The sequence below is a fragment of the Lottia gigantea genome (genome assembly GCF_000327385.1).
Source record: "Lottia gigantea unplaced genomic scaffold LOTGIsca_68, whole genome shotgun sequence".
NCBI classification, from domain to species: Eukaryota; Metazoa; Mollusca; class Gastropoda; family Lottiidae; genus Lottia; species Lottia gigantea.
Window position 1 is genome coordinate 40670 of NW_008710315.1, and position 19400 is coordinate 60069.

Sequence of the window (19400 nt, forward strand, 5' to 3'; positions counted from 1 at the left end):
GAAGGCAAACTGATACCCAAAAACAAAGAAATCCTAATTTGAAGTATTAAATTTATTTGCTTATGTTTTTAAATCGGTAGATTCAATATCCAATTTGCATGAATTAATCTGAATTTTATAAGAATAATGACGTTTGTATACCTAACGTTCCGTGCACGAAACTCTTCAAACTTGGACCCTTGCCTAACCGATTTGGTATAAAAGGGACCGAGGGACCACAGCACAGCATAGATCGTGGGGCGACAAACCTTAAATCATCAACATGAAAGCTTTCTGTGTTCTTCTTGCTGTGGCAGTCTGTCTCTTGGAGGTCAACGCCGATTGGTAAGTTTGAATTGAATTATTTTGCTTACCAATGGAATTTCCAGCCCAGCTATTCTGAAAGATATTACACTGAATAATAGACAGACGCATGGCAGGTCCAGGTCGAAATTACAGCTGAGTAAATTCGAGAGCAGCTAGTTTGTCAATGACTTCTAGCAACGGAAACTTAATATCTATGCAGATCTTCAGATGTTTCATTTCATGCTACGATTGACTCCACTTGCCATCCATGATCTTCGATGCTTTTATGCATCTCCTGTTCTTGAATGAAATGAAACATTTACTTGTTAGTGTCTAGAATTATGGTAAAATTTGATGCAATCGTTTTAAAGAAAAATCTCGTCAGATCGTGGATGAATTGTGTAGTTACCTGCAGCAATTTCTCATTTCCGACAATACTGGTCGTGCCAAACTAGTAAACTGCACTGTTTCTTGTTCAGAATCAAGCAAAACTCGTTATGTTCTCCGGTAGTGCTTATTTGATCCATGTTCGATTGTCTTTCTGAAAATGCCGATGTTCTCATGCAACTGCGCCAGCCAATACCAGTAAAGCAAATTTGAATGCAATTATGCTTTTACTGTACGATTGCGCTCCATGGGTCTATATAAAGAATCTAAATTGTAGGTGTTCCCACTCTTGTACCAAGACCAGAAGAAAGTCTATTAGATGTGGATGGTATGGGTGGTCTAGATGTACCAGATACGAGTAAGTAGCTTCATTTTAAAGGGTTGTCAAGAAATTCTCTGTTGGTTATAATTGGGTTTTGTTAACATTAATATTTATGGAACTAATCCACCTTCATTTGGTTATAAATTCTTCTGAAAAAAAGTTTTTGTTTTTGATCCCACTTTAAAAGTGAAATGAGTTATTAAAAAATATTAAACAGTTTTAAATGCGGAACTTTATGACCCCCAATTGGCATGGCTCATCCAAACGTATGGGACCAGCCCGATTTAGAGTTGACAAACATGTCAGTTTGGTATGGAGTTTTCCCTTAATTTCAATTTATCTATTGTTTCAGATCATATCAAGGAACCTGTAGAAGTTATTGCAGTAAGTATTCATTCTAAAATTACCTTTCATTGTATGGTGTTGATCGGCAATTCAATCCACGACTTGTAAATCCTCCAAATACTTCGATTGCTGGAGCTAGTCGATTATGTTAAAATAATTGCAGGGTTTAACGTTTGGGTCATTTTTCTTCTATTTTTCTTCAGGAAATGGTGGATGGTCCACATTTGTTGAATCTGAACGATCCTCCTGCAGTGCTACTTGTGGGAGTGGAACTCAGACCAGAGTTTTGAAGAGAACTTGTACCAACCCAACCCCATACAACCATGGTGCTCAATGCCGTGGACAATCCTACAAAACTGAAATTGTGTCCTGTAACGAAAGACCATGCCCAAGTAAGTTTTTCTTTGAATAAGGTATTACTACTTTGAAAATAGTTATATGTTGTTCAAAATGAACAAAGAGCAATGGTACATGTGTTCAGTAGCACAAAGTCGTGTTCTTTGACCGCCTTTTCATCTGCTATTTAAAGGTTACGGCCGAACCTCATTTTTGACATTAAAGACAAGGAAGTCAAATTTTCTGAAAGCAGTCATATAGCTCTTTCATACCTTTTCTAAACTAAAAACACTGAAATATAACTCATCGGTATGTTTCTATAATTTTTGAAAATAATCCTCTTAGATCCCAATAACACCACGGCCTATCGTCGTTTAAATTAGGTGTAATAATAATACAATATGTACAGGTTCGGACGTGATGAAGAGACGATGATGACGAACCTGTCGTTACCAATCAAATAAGATTTCGGGGAAGAGAGGGTGGAGCAGACACTTTATTTAGAAATTAGGATTAAGGATCTTGATATTGGGTTTTCGTTTTGTATCGTACGATTTGATTGATTAAAAAATAACGTCATGCGAACAAGACTGTATTAGAAAATAAGTTAAATTACAGTGGAGACGAAAATCTTTAGATTACACAAAGAAACATAATTAACCCGGTGCTGCCATTACAGTACTATTTCTGGTCACTTTCAGTTAATGGTGGTTGGTCCGACTGGTCTGATTATGAAGAATATGATGAGTGTACTGCTCTTTGTGGAGGTGGAGAAGTTGATGAATACCGAGAGAGATCATGTACCAACCCTAACCCAGCTTATGGTGGTGATGAATGTGTTGGAGCCACAATTGAAAACAGAACCATTGAATGCAACACCCAGAAATGTGGAGGTATGTTAACATTTTCTGAATTTAATTTGTCTTGGTGCTGTGGAAACTGTCGCTAGTAAAGCTGAGCTTTCATGACTTGATGACGGTAGATTGCGTCGGTCATGCCTTTCTGACAGTTTACCTTTACTATTCCTAATAATAGCATTAGTAGTAGAGGGTACTATTGCTCCGACGCCAAGGCCCTTTGGGCAAACGTGTATCCAAATAGTCCATGAACAAACTGGAAATCGAAAATGACACGTTAATGCTGCTGTCAAAATTCCGAATTGAAAATACCGGTCTGAAATACCCACGACTGATCCTCTACGTTCTATATTAATTTGTATTCCTTTAATTGTATCGTTATCGTTTGTTTTTCAGACAATTGTCCCAAGAACCAGGTGAAGTATTTCACTCATCCCGAAATCAACGCCAGATATTACCAGTGTGATAACGAAGTCGCCAAGAGAAAGGATTGTGGTGATAACACCATCTGGAACCAAGAGAAACACACCTGTATCCACGAGAACATCCCTGCTGCTGCTCCCCCAGCTGAAAGTATTTGCGATGGCCGAATTACTGTTGCTGACGACCAAGACTGTACCAAATTCTACATGTGTGCTTTCGGTAGCCGAACTGGACAGTCTATCCAATGCGCACCTGGTTTAGCTTACCACTCAACCTACCAGACCTGTGTCCATAGAGCTCAAGCTCCCAATTGTTAGATCACAACCGTCCTTCAAGGTTGAAATTTGATATCATCTGGAAAAGTGTGTAATATTTTGTAGCAGTCTTATATTCAAATAAAGTTTAGAATATATCCAAAATGTTTTTATTGTCTAGGCTTTAAATACCGGGACACTCAGACTTTTCTAAGGCTATTGTATTTTAACTTCGCCTTCGAATCTCACGTAAAGGTTAAGAAATGGCTTTAAATGTGATTTGAAGGCTTTGTTGAAATATTATAGCCTTTTTAAATATAAGACTTATTAGGTAGAGGAAGAGATTCAAAATGGCTGTGAACTACGTTAGTGTGTGTTATTTCCATGTGAGAACCATACGCAGTTTGACTTCTATCTGCTGTAAATGAAAATATTTAGAAGATGATATCTTAATTTAACTTGAAGTTGGTATAGTGCAAGTATAGAAATCGTGTCCCTATATATTATTATAAACCCTTATAGAATAAGAAAGACTGTTTATTCAGAGCCCCAAATCGATCATAATAGGGTAGTATTTATTAAACACTTAACTTCGGTCATTGAATAGGTGGGAACAAACTTACAATAATACAACTACGCACATAGTATGCAATGTATTCATGTTGGACTGTCCCATTTAAAAACTGACATACCATTCGCCGTTATTTCTAACCTGACAAATATGGCCCTAGACGCGATACAGTGACTCAACTACCATAGGGGCTGGTTGAACCAAGTCCACGGGCCCCCACCCCAGAAATAAATGCAGGAGAGCATAATATGTAAAAGGAGTACCTTTCGATCAAATCATGCCTTAGTTTAGAAACAGGAATTTTTTTAGCTGACATAATCAGTAATAGTGTTCATAGCTCATCGTAGAAATGTGAGCCTTCAAATCAATGTGTATCGATAATTATTCACGTTTGAAAGTTAAAAGACGGCCAGCCTTTCTTTTGGGGAAACACAACATTGATCATTTGGTCAGATGCTTAAATATGCCACCAGCCATTAACCGCCAAGTCGACCTGGGCCCCTTATTCTAACTTGGGGAACCCTCTCTTTACCCCGCGTTTATTAACAATGGATATGTAATAATAAATATCAGAATAGACAGATTATGTATTCGCTTATTTGAAAGCATTGAACCAAGTACTGTTACAGATAAAAGGAAAATGGTGATTAGTTTGTAAGCGACATTTTTAAAGAAATGAGGAACAAAAATGGCTGATCTGCGTATTTTCGGGACGATATTTATCATTTTGGGATGTACATTCTTAAAAGGCAAGTATTTGTGATCACGAGAGGCATAGGGATGGGCGTTCAGAATATATCATTATGATATTCTGTCTTTTCAACGTATTTCTATCCCCTTACTACGTGAGTTCCTTGAATATGGCTTTTCCTAATGTGTATTTGTCGACCTATCCGTCTTGATTTTGGAATATAGACATCGGAGCCCAGCATTATTTGTGAATTGTGATACCGTTTTTTTTTTAAAAATACTCGAATTTTGCTGTAATTTGTCGAAACGTGGTCATAGAGAAGGTTCTCTTCTCTCTTCTGTCTACCTCTATTGGAAAAGTTCACCACAATATGAACACAACCAGAAAATCATGCACAAAGTCAAGTTTTGATTTTTAATACATACATGTTTTCCAGGACATGGTTCAACACTACCACCAACACCGACAAGTAAGATATTATAGTGTTTTATTTTAAAAAAAAATAGTAATCCAATAACAGCTGAAGTAACGGTATATATCATATGAAGGGCTGAGATTAAGAAGGGGTCTAAGTACCAGTTGTGTAATTCCCATTTAAGGGACAGATGCACAATCAACACAGAAGGCACAGAAACATTTCTAGTACTTTTGAAGACTATTTACATATATTCAACACTCAAATCAATGGCGCACTTGTCCCTTTCAAATTCTCTATATTTTGTAGACTCATTGTATTGCTAATTTTAGAAATGACTGTGATATATTCCCCAGAATTTCAAATCTCCATTGAAAGAGTGGGCTTAACTTTTAAACATTTTAAATGATATTTTATACCGTGGACAGTCATTTCTTATTTCGAATTGTCTCCATAGTGACATGTCTATATGGATGCAATAACCCAAAGAATATAATATAATGAATCCCCTTTATAACAAATATAGTATGAAGTTTACACATTGTTGCATACGACAAAAGTTTAAGCTCAACATATACATGTAATTGTAAACAGTTTAGGGGCGTTGGTGAGTCGTTCACTTGGGAGGTTCGTTCTTTGATTCACGTTAAAATCTGCTATGCCAGAGAACTGGCGATGTCGGCAGTCTCGTCTTCTATCCGATTTATTTTCAGGTATTTGTCGGACTCAAACAGTGCGAGGATACAGATGGAATAACACAGCTTCAGGAGTAACCGCCTCCCAGCCTTGCCAAAAACCATATAATAGAGGTGGGTATCTCGACTTTAAACTAAAAACATCGCAGTCAACGGTGACAAATTAACTGATTGCCATCAATAGCATTTAGTGATGATTTCTAAAACCGGAGATTGATCACATTAGAGCTGGGTGATATACGGGTATCACCATAAATACATGTATATGAATGTACATCGTTAGTAATGGAATAATATGGTAGTTATCATGATATACTGTATACTAATTCATCTTGTGACCACATTACTGTGACCACTTTCCCATATAACCAAAGAGTCGTGACCTATTTACCAGGTGGCCTTATATACTATATCAATTACCTTTTGGTCAATTATCCTAGTGACTTATTTTTCTTGGCAAAATTATTATGATCCTAATTTCTATGTGATCAAATTATTGTGATCTAATTTTCCATGTTATCTAATTACTGTGATCCAATTTTCTATATTATGATCGAATTATTGTGATCTAATTTTCTATGTGATCGAATTATTGTGATCCATATTTTTTATTTGATCAATATTAATCCAATTTTCTATGTGATCAAATTATTGTGATCCAAATTTCTATGTGATCAAAAAACTATGATCCAATTTTCTATGTTATCAAATCATTGTGATCCAATTTTGTATATGATCAAATTATTGTGATCCAAATTTCTATGTGATCAAAAAACTGTGATCCGATTTCTATGTTATCAAATTACTTTAATCCAATTTTGTATATGATCAAATTATTGTGATCCAAATTTCTATGTGATCAAAAAACTGTGATCCAATTTTCTATGTTATCAAATCATTGTGATCCTATTTTGTATATGATCAAATTATTGTGATCCAAATTTCTATGTGATCAAAAAACTGTGATCCGATTTCTATGTTATCAAATTACTGTGATCCAAATTTTTATGTAACCCAGTGATACATATTTACTGAAGAAAACACATTTAAAAGCAATGTTACCTCTAATGGTTTTAGGTCAAACCTTTAGGACCTGTACAGATGGAACGTGGTCAGAGCCCGAATATTCTACGTGCAGAACAGTAGCGGTAAGTCAATATCGTACCAAGTGTTTTTCATTCACATGATAATGATACTTACATAGATTTGTGTTTTACAGATACTGAAAACGATAGGCCCTAGTCATTACACATGAATAATAAATTTGGCGGAATATATATAAAAAAAACAGCAGACTTTGTGTATAAATCAATTTTTTCCCAATGTTCACCAATATACATTTTTTGTTGAGTTTGGTTTTTCCGTTTATGTCAGAAGAAGGAAGTGGTCTTATTTTTGCAGTACGACTATGTTGAATGGCACTCTCCTGTTTCCCCGAACTGCTGAGGCTTCAGTATATTTGTCAGTGACCCAACTACCATAGGTACTGGTTGAACCAAGTCCATTGGTCCCCGCCTTAAAGATGTTATCACCTCAAAATTCTTCCATTAAATTACAGAGGGGTCTCAGAATACGGCAGAGTATAATAATATTAGAAACAATCCCGAGGGACGGGGTAGAAGGGAACTCACTTAAGTCCGCGGGTGCCAAAATGATCTGATCTGCTGAGGTTTCAATATCTGTTGTACAACTTATCTGAATAATAATTTCAGATAGCTGATATAAATACCATCTATCTAATACAATATGTTTGTTGTGGTACAACTATTTTAACTGTGCTCTTAACACTGTTCATCTTGGTGTTCGCTTGGAGGTCTGTTTTTGTTCTTTTTTCCTTCAAATTTCTTTCTGGAGCTAAATGTTGTTCAGCAGTAACGTTTCTATGAATCAATGGATAGAGTTGGGGACACAGAATTGACAATGAGGATGGGGCCTTACAGCACCTCGTAGAAACGCCAATGAGCAGGCTTACAACAACTTTAGACGTACTGGCTTCCCTCTTCTACTTAATCAAACATTTCAATCTTTGTCATCATACAAAATGCTACATTTCAGAAATCCCGGACCAGGAACCACAATATTAGAAATTAGTTTTGGATTAGCTATAATAGCTAGTAATACTGCTTTCATAGCTGGTGTCAATAACACGGCGGATGAGGTAAGAACACTTTTCTGTTCGTCTGTTCTGTTTTGCCATGACGATAAGAGACTTTTTTCAACTGTTCCCAAGCTATAGCATAAGAACCTCAGATTATTGTCCCATATTGGCGACTTGACAATTTTCCCAGGTTAACCATGTTCCTGTAGAGAATCAGAAAGAGTTCCCAATCTTCAAAATGTAAATGTATTACGACTATGACCTATACCTTGACTGCATTTCTTGTAGCAGAGAAGTTTGTAAATGCATAAAGTTGGATTGTACGCTGGATTGTATACGCAAGTGATTACAGTCATAATAAATCTTTCTGTCTGGGTCTTAAACGTTGCATTTACAAACTTCCGTGATATAAAACAGTTGGTTATTGCAGTCAAGGTATTGGACGCAGTTTCAATGCCTTTCAGGGTTTGAAGCAAGTTTCGTTCTTATTTGCTTACAATATCTAATCATTTCTTTGTCAATTTACAGTTGATGTGTAAAATTACAGCAGTGTGTTTACATTATTTACCAACTGTAACAGTATTTCATTTATTCGCTATCATATTTCATCTGGCAACTCTTAAGGTTCAAACCAGTCCCAATTCTTACTGCTGCCTTCTATTCACGGCTTGGGGTAAGTAAACCGAAACCAGTTACTTCAAAGGGATAGGTTCTCAATCCGTTTGATCAATCCTACCCTAACATCAGATACGAGAATTTTTAGCTAAGATAATAAGTAATAGTTTTCACAGCTCACGGTCGAAATTTTATCCTTCAAATCCACGTGTGTCCAGTATTATCCGCGTTTGAATGTTAAAATGACGACTCATCTTTTCTTGAGACTCATATATATAATGTTATATTCCTAGTTTGAGGTATTTATGGAAGGAATTCTGCGATTTTCGTACATTTTTAATATTTCTGAAGACTATAATTTACTTATTATATTCAAGACCGAAATCAACCCCCGAAAATGACGAATCTGTCCCTTGTGGTTAAAACTACCATATTTTAGAATTGCCCACCGGACATGTGGTTGACTGAGGAATAGCTAGATCATATTAAGGAACTGTTTTCGTGATAGCAGTGTCCATCATGGGGGCCAGCTGTCTGCTTATGATCATGATGCTCCCTGTGTGTTATTTTAGGGACTCCAGCTATTATCGTTGGTTTGTATGGATATTTTACCACGCTGGAAGAATATGGTAACACAGAAAAGTAAGTCAATGACAATCTCTTATTTGATTTTGAAATCTGGCGACGAAAAATGATATATTGTATTGTATTATATATTGATGTCCTTCGATGGTCATAGCATATAATAATCTTAAATTTGATTTAAATATTAATCTGATATATTTGTTACCTCCGAGCTAGTAGTGGAAGTGCCTGGTAATGATATGATTTTCTAGTCATCTTACGTATATCTGTGATACTTAAAGCTTTTGTGATCACCATCCCCCTCCAACGTCTGTGATTAATGTAATTAAAGGGGGTTTTCCTTATTTTTTAGTGTCAAATTAAGCATTAATATTTGATTAATTGGTGTTTCAAATGAATTATCATGTATTCTTAATCATATTTTTATGTTCTTATTACATATAATTAGGAGTTTTAATCAATCATAAATGACGTAAAAAGACTTTTTGACCTTTCTAGATCGGTCACTCATTGGAATTCTGTTGGTAATTCTCTTCTGATTTAGCTAATTTTGAATTAATTATGAACCCATCATTACAAAAATCAGATTATTCCTGCTGTCACAACAGCACTTCCCTTGGGTTTTATATGCGGTGGTGACAACCATCTAGTTCATACCAATTGGCAATTTTTACTAATGACATATTTTCAGTTGTTGGATGGTATTTTCTATCAGACTATTCTGGGTATATTATGGTACTTTAATGGCAATTTGTGGGGTACGTATCTTCAGAAATTCGATGTCGGTTTGTACTTTATTTGAATATTGTAGGCAGACTATGTTCTTTTACAAGAGAAATCTCCAGAATGACTGCAAATCGTGAGCATGCATATCGCAATATAATACACATCTTCCTTTTTAAATTACTTACGGTCATTTTTAAAGAAAAGTCGTGGTTTAAAATAGAGCTTGTTGGCATTTTTTGCAAACTAACCAGCCGACATATCAAATTAAAAAAAGTGATTCCATCGTTAATGAACTTTGGAACGTTGGAAATACCACTAGAATAGCCATTTTTCAATACTCTTACAATAACGCTCTCTTTTTTATGTTTTACAGTTAATATTTATAAGTGTATTAGGTATCATTTATCGAATGAAATTACCAGGAAGAGGACCAAAGTTAGGGTTGGTATTTTACACTCGTGAAATTGTACAACTTTCGACACAATTTGACACGTAGGACCCCAATGTCTAGCCCGTTTTCGTTGTCAGTGATGCAGGTCGCTGGTGATGACGACACAATGTCTACATCTGGCAGTATTACCTCGACACTCACAGTAAAAAATCGAATACCTTCGGGAACATCTGCGTACAAGCAGGGTGTATCTATCACCATTTGGTTAAAAAAAACGTCCGTTTGACAATTTATAAGCTTTATTTCCAATCTTTCACTAAGATATAAATATTTCAAAATATACCACGAAAATTGGCGCACATTGACACTTTAAAAGGAAGCAAGTAATTGCCAAGATAGGTTATTGAACTGTCAATCTGTCCTATTGTAGATCTGTAATTGGAATTGTGCCACTGTTTATTGTGTTTATTACTACTATAATGGCATGGGTGACGGGTGTGATTAGTGTGAACGAGTACAATGATGGTCTTTACATCACACAGATCGTCTTTGGAACATTCAACTTCCTCCAGGTAGGTTTCTCATTATGTTCCGCGATGTTCTCTGATGTCCCCTGATGCATGCTCTGTGGTTTCTTTTCAAATTTTACCATATGAAACAATGTAAGTCGCATATAAGTTACATGCTCCAATTCAAGATGTCATTTCAGCAACATGCCATTCAACAATTCTCTAACGTTCACATAGCCTGATATATGAGACATCCGTTCCAATCTCTGTTCTTATTACCAAGGAGAGAAAAAATCAATGCATAAATATACCCAATGTTACCAAATTATGAAGATAAAGTAAGTGGTATGTTCAGGTGCCCCCAGATCGTGCGTGGATAACAAAGGAAATGCCTTGAGGTATATATATTTGAATGCCATTCAGGCTGGCCAGAATCATTCGAAGAGGAGATGGTACTTTCATGTGTTATTTTTGTAGGGACTGGCATATCTTATCGTCTTTGGAGTTCTGGGATCGAGGGTAAGTACTCTTGCTGATTCAGCATATCTAGGACTAAATTGTATTTTCTGGCGACACTATATTTTACAGTTGCTTGTGATTTACAAGTTTCTTTGATGTCTCTTACTAGCAATTGTACATGTATCATCCCGTGTGTAACCCAGATGAAAATATGACCCAATAAATGCATCAATCCGTTCGACCATATGTTCGTCAAAACTTCATAAACGAAGAACGCTGCCGTTCTTATCCTGCGTGGTATGCCAAAATTGGCTTGTCCGTATTAGAGTTTTCGTGGTATATTAGTAGAACAGTTCACAAATAACCAACAGTGTGCGTATGTTACCGTGTCTAGCAAGCTATTTCTTTTACTTCTAGGCAAGGAAGGCGAAAGGTAATACTCAAGTTACAGAACTCGTAACAATAAACTAAACGATAAAGACACAGAATAGGCACAGATCGATTTTTTACTCTCAGTTATCTTGCGATACCCATTGGAGTTCCATTACTTACCGTTATCGTTGTGATCTCTGTTACGTAGCATTACATATTTGTAGCCTACACATTGGCCTTTTACAAGATATAAATTCAACAGCCTTAAAAGGACATTCAGCTTTTTTTGTAGGTCGAAAAAATTTTTCGTGCTTAGTTAGAGTAGTCTAACTAAAATTAGGTCAAACTTTCGTTCCGACTTTTTTTTTATATTAGCATTTATTTTTAATAAAGCCACTTCTGTTAGGGTCTAACGACAACCCTCTTGAACGTTCGTCAAATCAACGTGTGCAACTGGATGACGTCTGCTTTAACCTATGAAATTCCTAACCGCTCCAGCGCTGGTATTTTATGACGCAATGTTAATCAGGTTAGGTCAAAATGTTAATTTTACGACCGTTCTAGAGGGCAGTCGTTATACCTTAACTTGGGTGTCTATATTTATTTTTTAAAAAAAGCATATATAAACGGAACGAAAGTTTTGTCTAATTCTAATTAGACTGGTAGGGCAAAATATGACTCTGATGGAACCCAAATGGATATCAAAGGGTTTTGGGTTTTTATTTCCGCTTTCACGTAGACTATACTAGAAGCATTATTTTAGATGTGAAATATTTGTAAACTTTTTTTTTCTTTATTGTTTGTACTAAAATAAACCAGAAAGATTCAAAGTCTTACTTTGCAAGATATTTTATCCCTCGAATAGTAGTTAACAAGGATGTCAAATATTTCAAATACAGCATTGTGTTTCCATTTCTCTTAGCAAAAAGTGACTTTCGCCAGGTATATCCGGTTAGTATGTTTCGGTGTCACTGCGTGAAAGCAAAATTGCTTTAATATACTTCCGGTTTTTTCTTTCCCACCAATGAGTTGCTGCGGATGAGGAGTACTGTCCTCGAGGTAATTTTTCATCCATTTAACTTCAAGCTTATGATTTCAAATGCAACTACAGCGAATGCAGCACTTGCTTACTCTTTAGAACACACACTACCACTCTGCTATCGTATTAGTCACCTTGCACAAATTTCATGACCAGTTGCATTTTCTCTTTAATGACGATGCTTCATTTTCCAGCATTTCAAAAGTCCGAAACAAGGCTTTCCGGGATGTCACTTCCTACCGTCACCACCTATACTGGATACAAAGACGATCATGTAAGAAACTGGTCATATAGTCATCACCTCAAAAACACGCAACGCCAAAACGATATGGACTTTTACAGCACTGATGAAGATGTACAGCAGAGATATTTAGAGAGCAGACGCAACGAGAACCAACGAAATGAGGTAGGGTGACTTATTTCACTGTACTGACAGCACGGATGTAACCATGTAATGAACTGGGGTATACCATTTCTACAATTTGCAGGTCCATTATGATGCATTATAAAATCTTGAAAATCGCTGTTGCTTTTAAGCTTGCTGTCAGAAAAGTCGTAAAGATAGTCTTACGGTTAAAGCTCTTATTGCGGCCAATTAGATTTTCAAAAGTTACGCTTTCAAATTGTAGATTAAGCCTCCACAATTTTCAGAAAACTCAACGATCTCAGACGGTGTCCTTACTGAAGCACGTATGTGTCAAATTCAGAACAAATAGAATCATCACACAGCAATGATATGTTTCTGAATTTCTGAACATTGTCCAACTCAAACGGACATAACCTGTATCTACATTTAATACTCTTTCACCGCTGTTCAGTTGTACCTTGTCTATAATACAGGAAACGTCTCAGATGACCACCCGTGAAGATTTACAAGATGATACACCAGAAAAACGAGGAAGTACAGTGGTGGTTGTCCACAAAGAAGTAGTCCACAATTCACAAACAACAAATGGGTTTCGTGATTCTGATGATGATGGTGGAATTACCATTGAAAACACAAAGATTCTCGTTGAGGGATCACAAGCCGTATATCAAAGCCAAACTCCCTCCGACGATCGTATTGAATCAAAAGATACTGAAATCAGAATTAATGCTGTTGATGCTGCTCCTGATAATGAGGGTACACAACCTTCGAGTCCGATAACCCAACGACCACGAAATGCCATCGATCCACCAGCACCCAGTCGAATATCAGTAACAGAAATTGAAACTTTCACCATTGACGCGCCAGAAGAAAATGTGACAAGAAATGAGTCCAATGAATTCATCCTACAGGATGAAGGCGAGGTCGTAATGGAATATAGAAATGCGAACAGAGCTCAAAATGATAACCATCCAACAACTGAACATATAGACCACAAAGAAGCATCTCATGACCATTCTGAAGGAAAGCCCGGGTTGGCATATCCTTCGTACCTGGAAGCAGCAGCAGCTGATTATGATGCATCTCAGACAGGGTCCATGATAGTTTATCACGAAGACGAGGGTAACACCCTGCAACACATCACCAACGGCATAGCTAGGGGTAATGGATATGAACAGGCTGATGAAGATTCAATCAACATTGGTGCAAGTTCTTCCCCGCAACCAACTCCATTAATAGCTGATACTGAATATCAACCTCAGAGCACCTCGGACATGCAGAAAGAATCACAGCCAACAGTAAAATCGAGCTTCCAAAACAAATCAAAGTGGGGCGTTAGCTCATCGTTTTTGGGCCGATTGCGTGAGAAAATTCGACCTGTTTCAAAAACACCAAACTTGAGAGATTCTCCACCAGAAGTTGCTGTGCAACAAGAACCCAGTCAAGAACCAGAACCAGCTTATGAGAGCAAGCCTCAGAACAATGACCAATCATCTAATTTCGCCATCCAATCCGAGAACCTTAAAGATGAAGGGCCCCATCGTCGCCAATGGGACAGACCAGATGAAGACTTGCTGCCTCCACCAACTTATAATTCTGAAGCACCTGAAGCAATAAATCGACCACCAACCCCTCCGTCACCATTCATCGGACCACCGCCTTTAGCACCCCCACCACCGCCTATTCCTCAATCCAGTCCATATCCAAAACATGTTTCGTTTGCAAACGGCGAAGTAGAAATATCAAGTCATTTGTAGTCCCTCGGGCTACGTCACATACGAGTACTTTCACAGCTTAGAATTATATCAGAGATTTCGGGTCTTTTTTTTTTTACATATATACCCACTTGCACAAAGTGTCAGAAACAGTGGGGTCGGGGGTGGGGGGGAGGTATGGGGGTCACGGGAGGCCATAATAATATAATTATGTCACTTTAATATGAATTATAACTATTTTTGCATCCTGAAATAGAGATGTGTCTAATTTAAACCCTTCTTCTATGATTTCTATTAAGTAGCAAAACATCAGTCGTAATTTATGGTAGTAATGCTTTTCAAAATTTGTGATATGCTTAGTTATATATTTATTATTTTACCTCTAAATTGCTTTTTATATATATTTTGATAAATTATTGTTATGTTTATTCTTTTCATTTTAATCTTAATCTTGGTTTGGCCTCAGGATCGATATAACGTAATGGCTTACTTTTCTACACCTGATTGGGCTAATGAAGACGGTAACGCATTGAAGGATATTGCTAGGACGGCTTTAAGCCTTCCATTTTAAATTTCAGCCCCTCCGAACTGCATCACTTTATGGGAGATACCTTGTTAAAATATACGCAGGTATATCTCGACCTCGACGGCCCAAACCCCTGCTTCATTCTAGATTTGTCATTATGTGACTGGCTGGGTCCCATCAAGTTCGCTCTAAGCATAGTGCAAACTTGGCTTCGGTTTTAGTGATGTAGGTCTTAGGGACTGATTTGTTTCGTTAATTTATTAGAGGCCCCCTTGTGTTACACAAGTGATGTACATGTTTAAGACCCCCTCCTACATAATTCAAGATAGAAAAAGATTATGTCAATGTCCTATCTTTGAAACAATCAACATAAATAAAGTAAGACATAGAATTCGATTTCGTATTGCATTGTACAAAAGGGTGTATTAACACAAAATGAATTGAATCATTTATATATTTGACAAAATACTTTATGTGATTGACACTGGACGAATTAAACAATATGTTGTTGAGCCAATGGCTCGACCTCCACAAGACTAGTTTCAATAACAACTGGATCTTCAGTATCCTCTATTAAAGTCGTTAACGTCTGATTTCCTCCTTCCGCGCCATAATCTTTGGCGCGCTTTGCGAGACGAGATTTAGTTTTAGATTTAGAGGAAGATAACCCTTTTCGTTTTGATCGTTTATAGATGGGAGTGTCCGTGGACGTAAATACACTAGATTGGTCATTATGACTAGAAAACTCATGCTGTGACTGTATGCTACAACAAAAACAAAGGCGCAATAGGACGTTGAACGTTAACGGTTGATATTTCTTGACTAAAACTATGACAACGATCGTGATGAAAATCAGAACACTGAATACAACGATTAATGAGACTCCAACATTGAAGAACTCCGAAGACTCTGATTGGTCATATGCATTCAATGTTAGAACAGAAACACAATTGGACGGTAATCCAGAGCCAAACGAACGCACCTCGCAAAAATCCACAATTCCGGTCTCGGCACAGAAAGTATACTGAACAGACTGAGATAGACCGTCTATGACGTGAGTAGGTGACGCCACATCCTGAACTAACATGCACGCATGCTCAGTACTGTTACTCCAATACCTAATGGTATATTTTTGATGGTATTGTAGAATCTTTGAGATATTTTTTGAATTCCGGCCTTTCACTTCCAATTCGACACTGTCGTCAGTTACACTTTTTGTGATGAAAATTATCGCCAATTCACATCTACTTCCGGTCCAGGGACCCTGACAGAAACATGTGGCTTGTGTTGGTCCATCATTGGTCACTGACTGACAGGGGTTGTCATTTTCACAATTCAGTTCATCACAGCTGGTGTGTAATACTTTCTGCAACTCTGTAATATAAAATGGAACCATTTTGTACATGCTTATTTTTCGCCATCACAGAGTATTTTTTTGAGCAATTCATAACTATGAAATGTTTCCAGTGGGCACAATTGAAAATCCAAATGTTGCATACTAAAATGCGCTCATATTCAACCCATTCCGCTGTTGTTTTCTGACACCCAATAAGTCTTCTCGGTGTAAATATGAATTTATATTACTCCAATTCGTTATGAATTGATTGAAAAGCCTGTTACAAGCTTGACATGTCCACTTAAAAAGCTACAAATACGTGAACTGTACCTTGTGAATTTGCTGATCCTATTGCTAATACCATCCCGATGATTATAAGGATAGCTAGAAATAACATTTCATATCTTCATTCTGTATCATGTCCTCTGCAAAAAGAACATCAAATAAATTACTGATATTGCAATGTTACGTTTATTAGTTTATATAACAAAGAATATAAGGTGTATATGAAAGGTATATTACCTCTTGGAATGAACAAAAAATTGAAATTTTTAAAGGAATCTTTGTTCATCATCGGTGTCATAATCATACAACATAATCCCTCTATAATCCAATAATTCCATAAAATTAAGTAATAATCAATAAACTGATTCATTTTGAAACATGCCAAGAAGCATGGTAAGTCCAACTGATAAATATATACTATAATTGATCAAGTTTGATACTTTGAATTTTATGTCAATTCTAAGAGGTAGTAATCCTTTCAGGCATCTTTCACTTCGACAGGTGAAAGGCGCTATAAGTGTCCCCGATACGCATTTAGAAAACCTTTTTACAACCCTTTTGTCGACGACTTCACGTAAAATTATTCCTTGCTTGGGAGGTCCGCAACAGATCAACTAAAAAGGACACTAAAAACATAAAGTATAGCTCCAAGACGTAACGCAAATTTCCATGGCTTCTTGTCTGTATTCCGTATACACCATTTTGACCTTGGCTTGACATCTTTTTAGCACTCTTACCACCAGAATTTCCCCTGTCCTCACAAATGTTCACTAATTAGACACTGCATTTTGTTTCCTACGCGGTGCGGATGTAACAACCCATATAGACGTATCACAAACTAGAGCACAATTTACAACCTGTACAAAAACTAACAAGTTTCAGTGGAAAGTTAAAGCGACCAAGAATGTTGTCATATTGATCAAGATTTGTTTACATGTGAAGAAAGGTTGACATTCTCGAGAACATATTTGTCAACAGACCACACTGGCGAAATTAAATATACACACCAGGCGTTTTCTAGGAGCACCATGTGGTTACAGCTATAATACTATTCGCTCATCAGTTGGGGCGGTTAGCTTAGAACTTATCACATTTGCATGTTTTTGTGATAATACGTATTTAATCACTATGAAGGCTACTGAATGTTCTTCTTCTCTGCTCCGATCCATTTTATTTGTACTCGTCGAGGCCTTCATTCGTAAAGTCCAAATTTTAGGCATTCACTTATACGTATATAAAGCTTTTATCTATCGAGTTCAAAGTAGCTTATAGGGAATAGTACCTTTGATTGGGAGTTAAGTACTGTCTTTCCATAGTCATCAAACGGACCACGGTTAAATTCTTTCGCGTTATGGGTTTGGAAAGGCTTAACTTTTCCTAAATAGACTAGTATGTGTCTACTTTTGAATTACTTAGAATTTTGTAAAAATTTCGTTTATGTGTCCAAAACCCAGTGTAGCATATTTCTTACTAGACGACATTTTATTGAGAAACAAATATTTATGACGTCACTTATCGCGAAGGGCCTTGTGTAATAAAGCATATTTGGCGATTGGTTGTATTGCGAGAGTCACAAACGTTTGATTGAAATTGGAATGGTACAAATTGATGCTATAAGTGTCTCCGATACACATAACATTTTTTAGAAAAGTTTCTAACGATACTTTTATTCTCATCAACAAATTTTATAGATTTTTTAGACAAAGTCGACGTCGATCGAATACATAAAACTATTAAAATGATTTCTTTGTGACCTGCACTTACCTAAACAGCATGTGGTACATTTTCTGTTATTGTTAACCCTTCGATTTGCTGTTTTACAAAGGATTTTCTGCATCATTACACGTCTAATCAATACAAAGAGTAAAGGGTTAAATCAGCTGCAAAGACTAAAATTATTTTGGTTCACGTTTTTGGGCGAAGCAGGATTTCGGAAGAAATTGGGGTTATGAACTGCTCTTCGACGGCCTTGAAGATAACGAAATACAAAAAACTGTTCCGGTTGCTGGAATGTAATGGTGTGAAATAGAGTTTTACGTCCAACTTTTCTGCACCTGATTGTTCTAAGTCAATAGTGTGCAATGAGGGAAATTTTACAAGGACAACGGCATTTGACTACTCGTTATTGATTTCCAGCTACAGCACACATAGTTTACTCTGATCCAAACCATTGAACAAGCCCTTTCCCCTACGATCCCGTGCATAACTGACGATTGGAAGCTGATAGAAAACTATTAAGATATCATTTCTACCTATGCCGGGATCGAAGCCTGTACTGACAGATTAGCTAGCGTCCCACTCGATCAGCTACAGTAACTTGAAGGAAATCGGAAACTGGACATTCAGGTTAGCTAGGAGGCGTCTTACTCAGTCCCTGTTCCAGTAATATAAAGGTGCTGCTCTCACTCGCTGAGCTTCAGTTTCCCTTGTTCCGGTGCTAGGCAACAACTATTTTTTTTATATTTAGCCTAATTAAACAACCTGTGCAATATAAATTAGGTAACAGCGTGACGATATTGATCGTGTGCATCAGCTTGCGACCAATGTTGATCGTGATGGAAGATGGCTTTGTCTAGGGAAAATGTCTTTCAGTTTTAATAATGAAATCGTTATTGAGAATCGAAAAAGATAATGACTGTAGAAAGCAATCAATTCGTTTTATAAAACCTGATATTGCAAAATAGATTTTACACAATGTACATATCATTAATAAAATTAATATCTTTTTGGAAGAGATTCATATTACGTGTTTAATATTGATATTACGAATTTAAATGTGAATTTAATCATCATGGA

At 36.7% G+C, this 19400-nt stretch overlaps 4 protein-coding genes across 4 annotated transcripts; 3 read left to right on the plus strand and 1 right to left on the minus strand.

The window, feature by feature from the left end:
• The first annotated feature begins 227 nt into the window (after positions 1-227).
• LOTGIDRAFT_235672 (hypothetical protein) lies at positions 228-3374 on the plus strand. Its single transcript, XM_009065124.1, has 6 exons — positions 228-324; positions 950-1030; positions 1347-1378; positions 1543-1731; positions 2377-2568; positions 2929-3374. The coding sequence occupies exons 1-6, from the start codon at positions 263-265 to the stop codon at positions 3270-3272; spliced, it is 900 nt and encodes a 299-aa protein (XP_009063372.1). The 5' UTR covers positions 228-262; the 3' UTR covers positions 3273-3374.
• Positions 3375-3559: 185 nt separating this feature from the next.
• Positions 3560-11435, plus strand: LOTGIDRAFT_167618 (hypothetical protein; the record flags this gene model as incomplete). The annotated part of the gene is made up of 13 exons (XM_009065125.1): positions 3560-3578; positions 4908-4940; positions 5600-5695; positions 6659-6729; positions 7294-7394; positions 7637-7739; positions 8208-8352; positions 8867-8936; positions 9571-9637; positions 9979-10046; positions 10427-10568; positions 10983-11024; positions 11382-11435. The coding sequence occupies 13 exons, from the start codon at positions 3560-3562 to the stop codon at positions 11433-11435; spliced, it is 1011 nt and encodes a 336-aa protein (XP_009063373.1).
• A 1166-nt stretch (positions 11436-12601) lies between these two features.
• LOTGIDRAFT_167619 (hypothetical protein) lies at positions 12602-14499 on the plus strand (the record flags this gene model as incomplete). The annotated part of the gene is made up of 2 exons (XM_009065126.1): positions 12602-12781; positions 13216-14499. The coding sequence occupies 2 exons, from the start codon at positions 12602-12604 to the stop codon at positions 14497-14499; spliced, it is 1464 nt and encodes a 487-aa protein (XP_009063374.1).
• Positions 14500-15425: 926 nt separating this feature from the next.
• On the minus strand, positions 15426-16725 carry LOTGIDRAFT_235673 (hypothetical protein). Its single transcript, XM_009065127.1, has 2 exons — positions 16650-16725; positions 15426-16357 (listed from the first exon to the last, which is right to left on the minus strand). Exons 1-2 carry the CDS (start codon positions 16714-16716, stop codon positions 15477-15479), a joined length of 948 nt encoding a protein of 315 aa, XP_009063375.1. The 5' UTR covers positions 16717-16725; the 3' UTR covers positions 15426-15476.
• Between the last annotated feature and the right edge of the window lie 2675 nt (positions 16726-19400).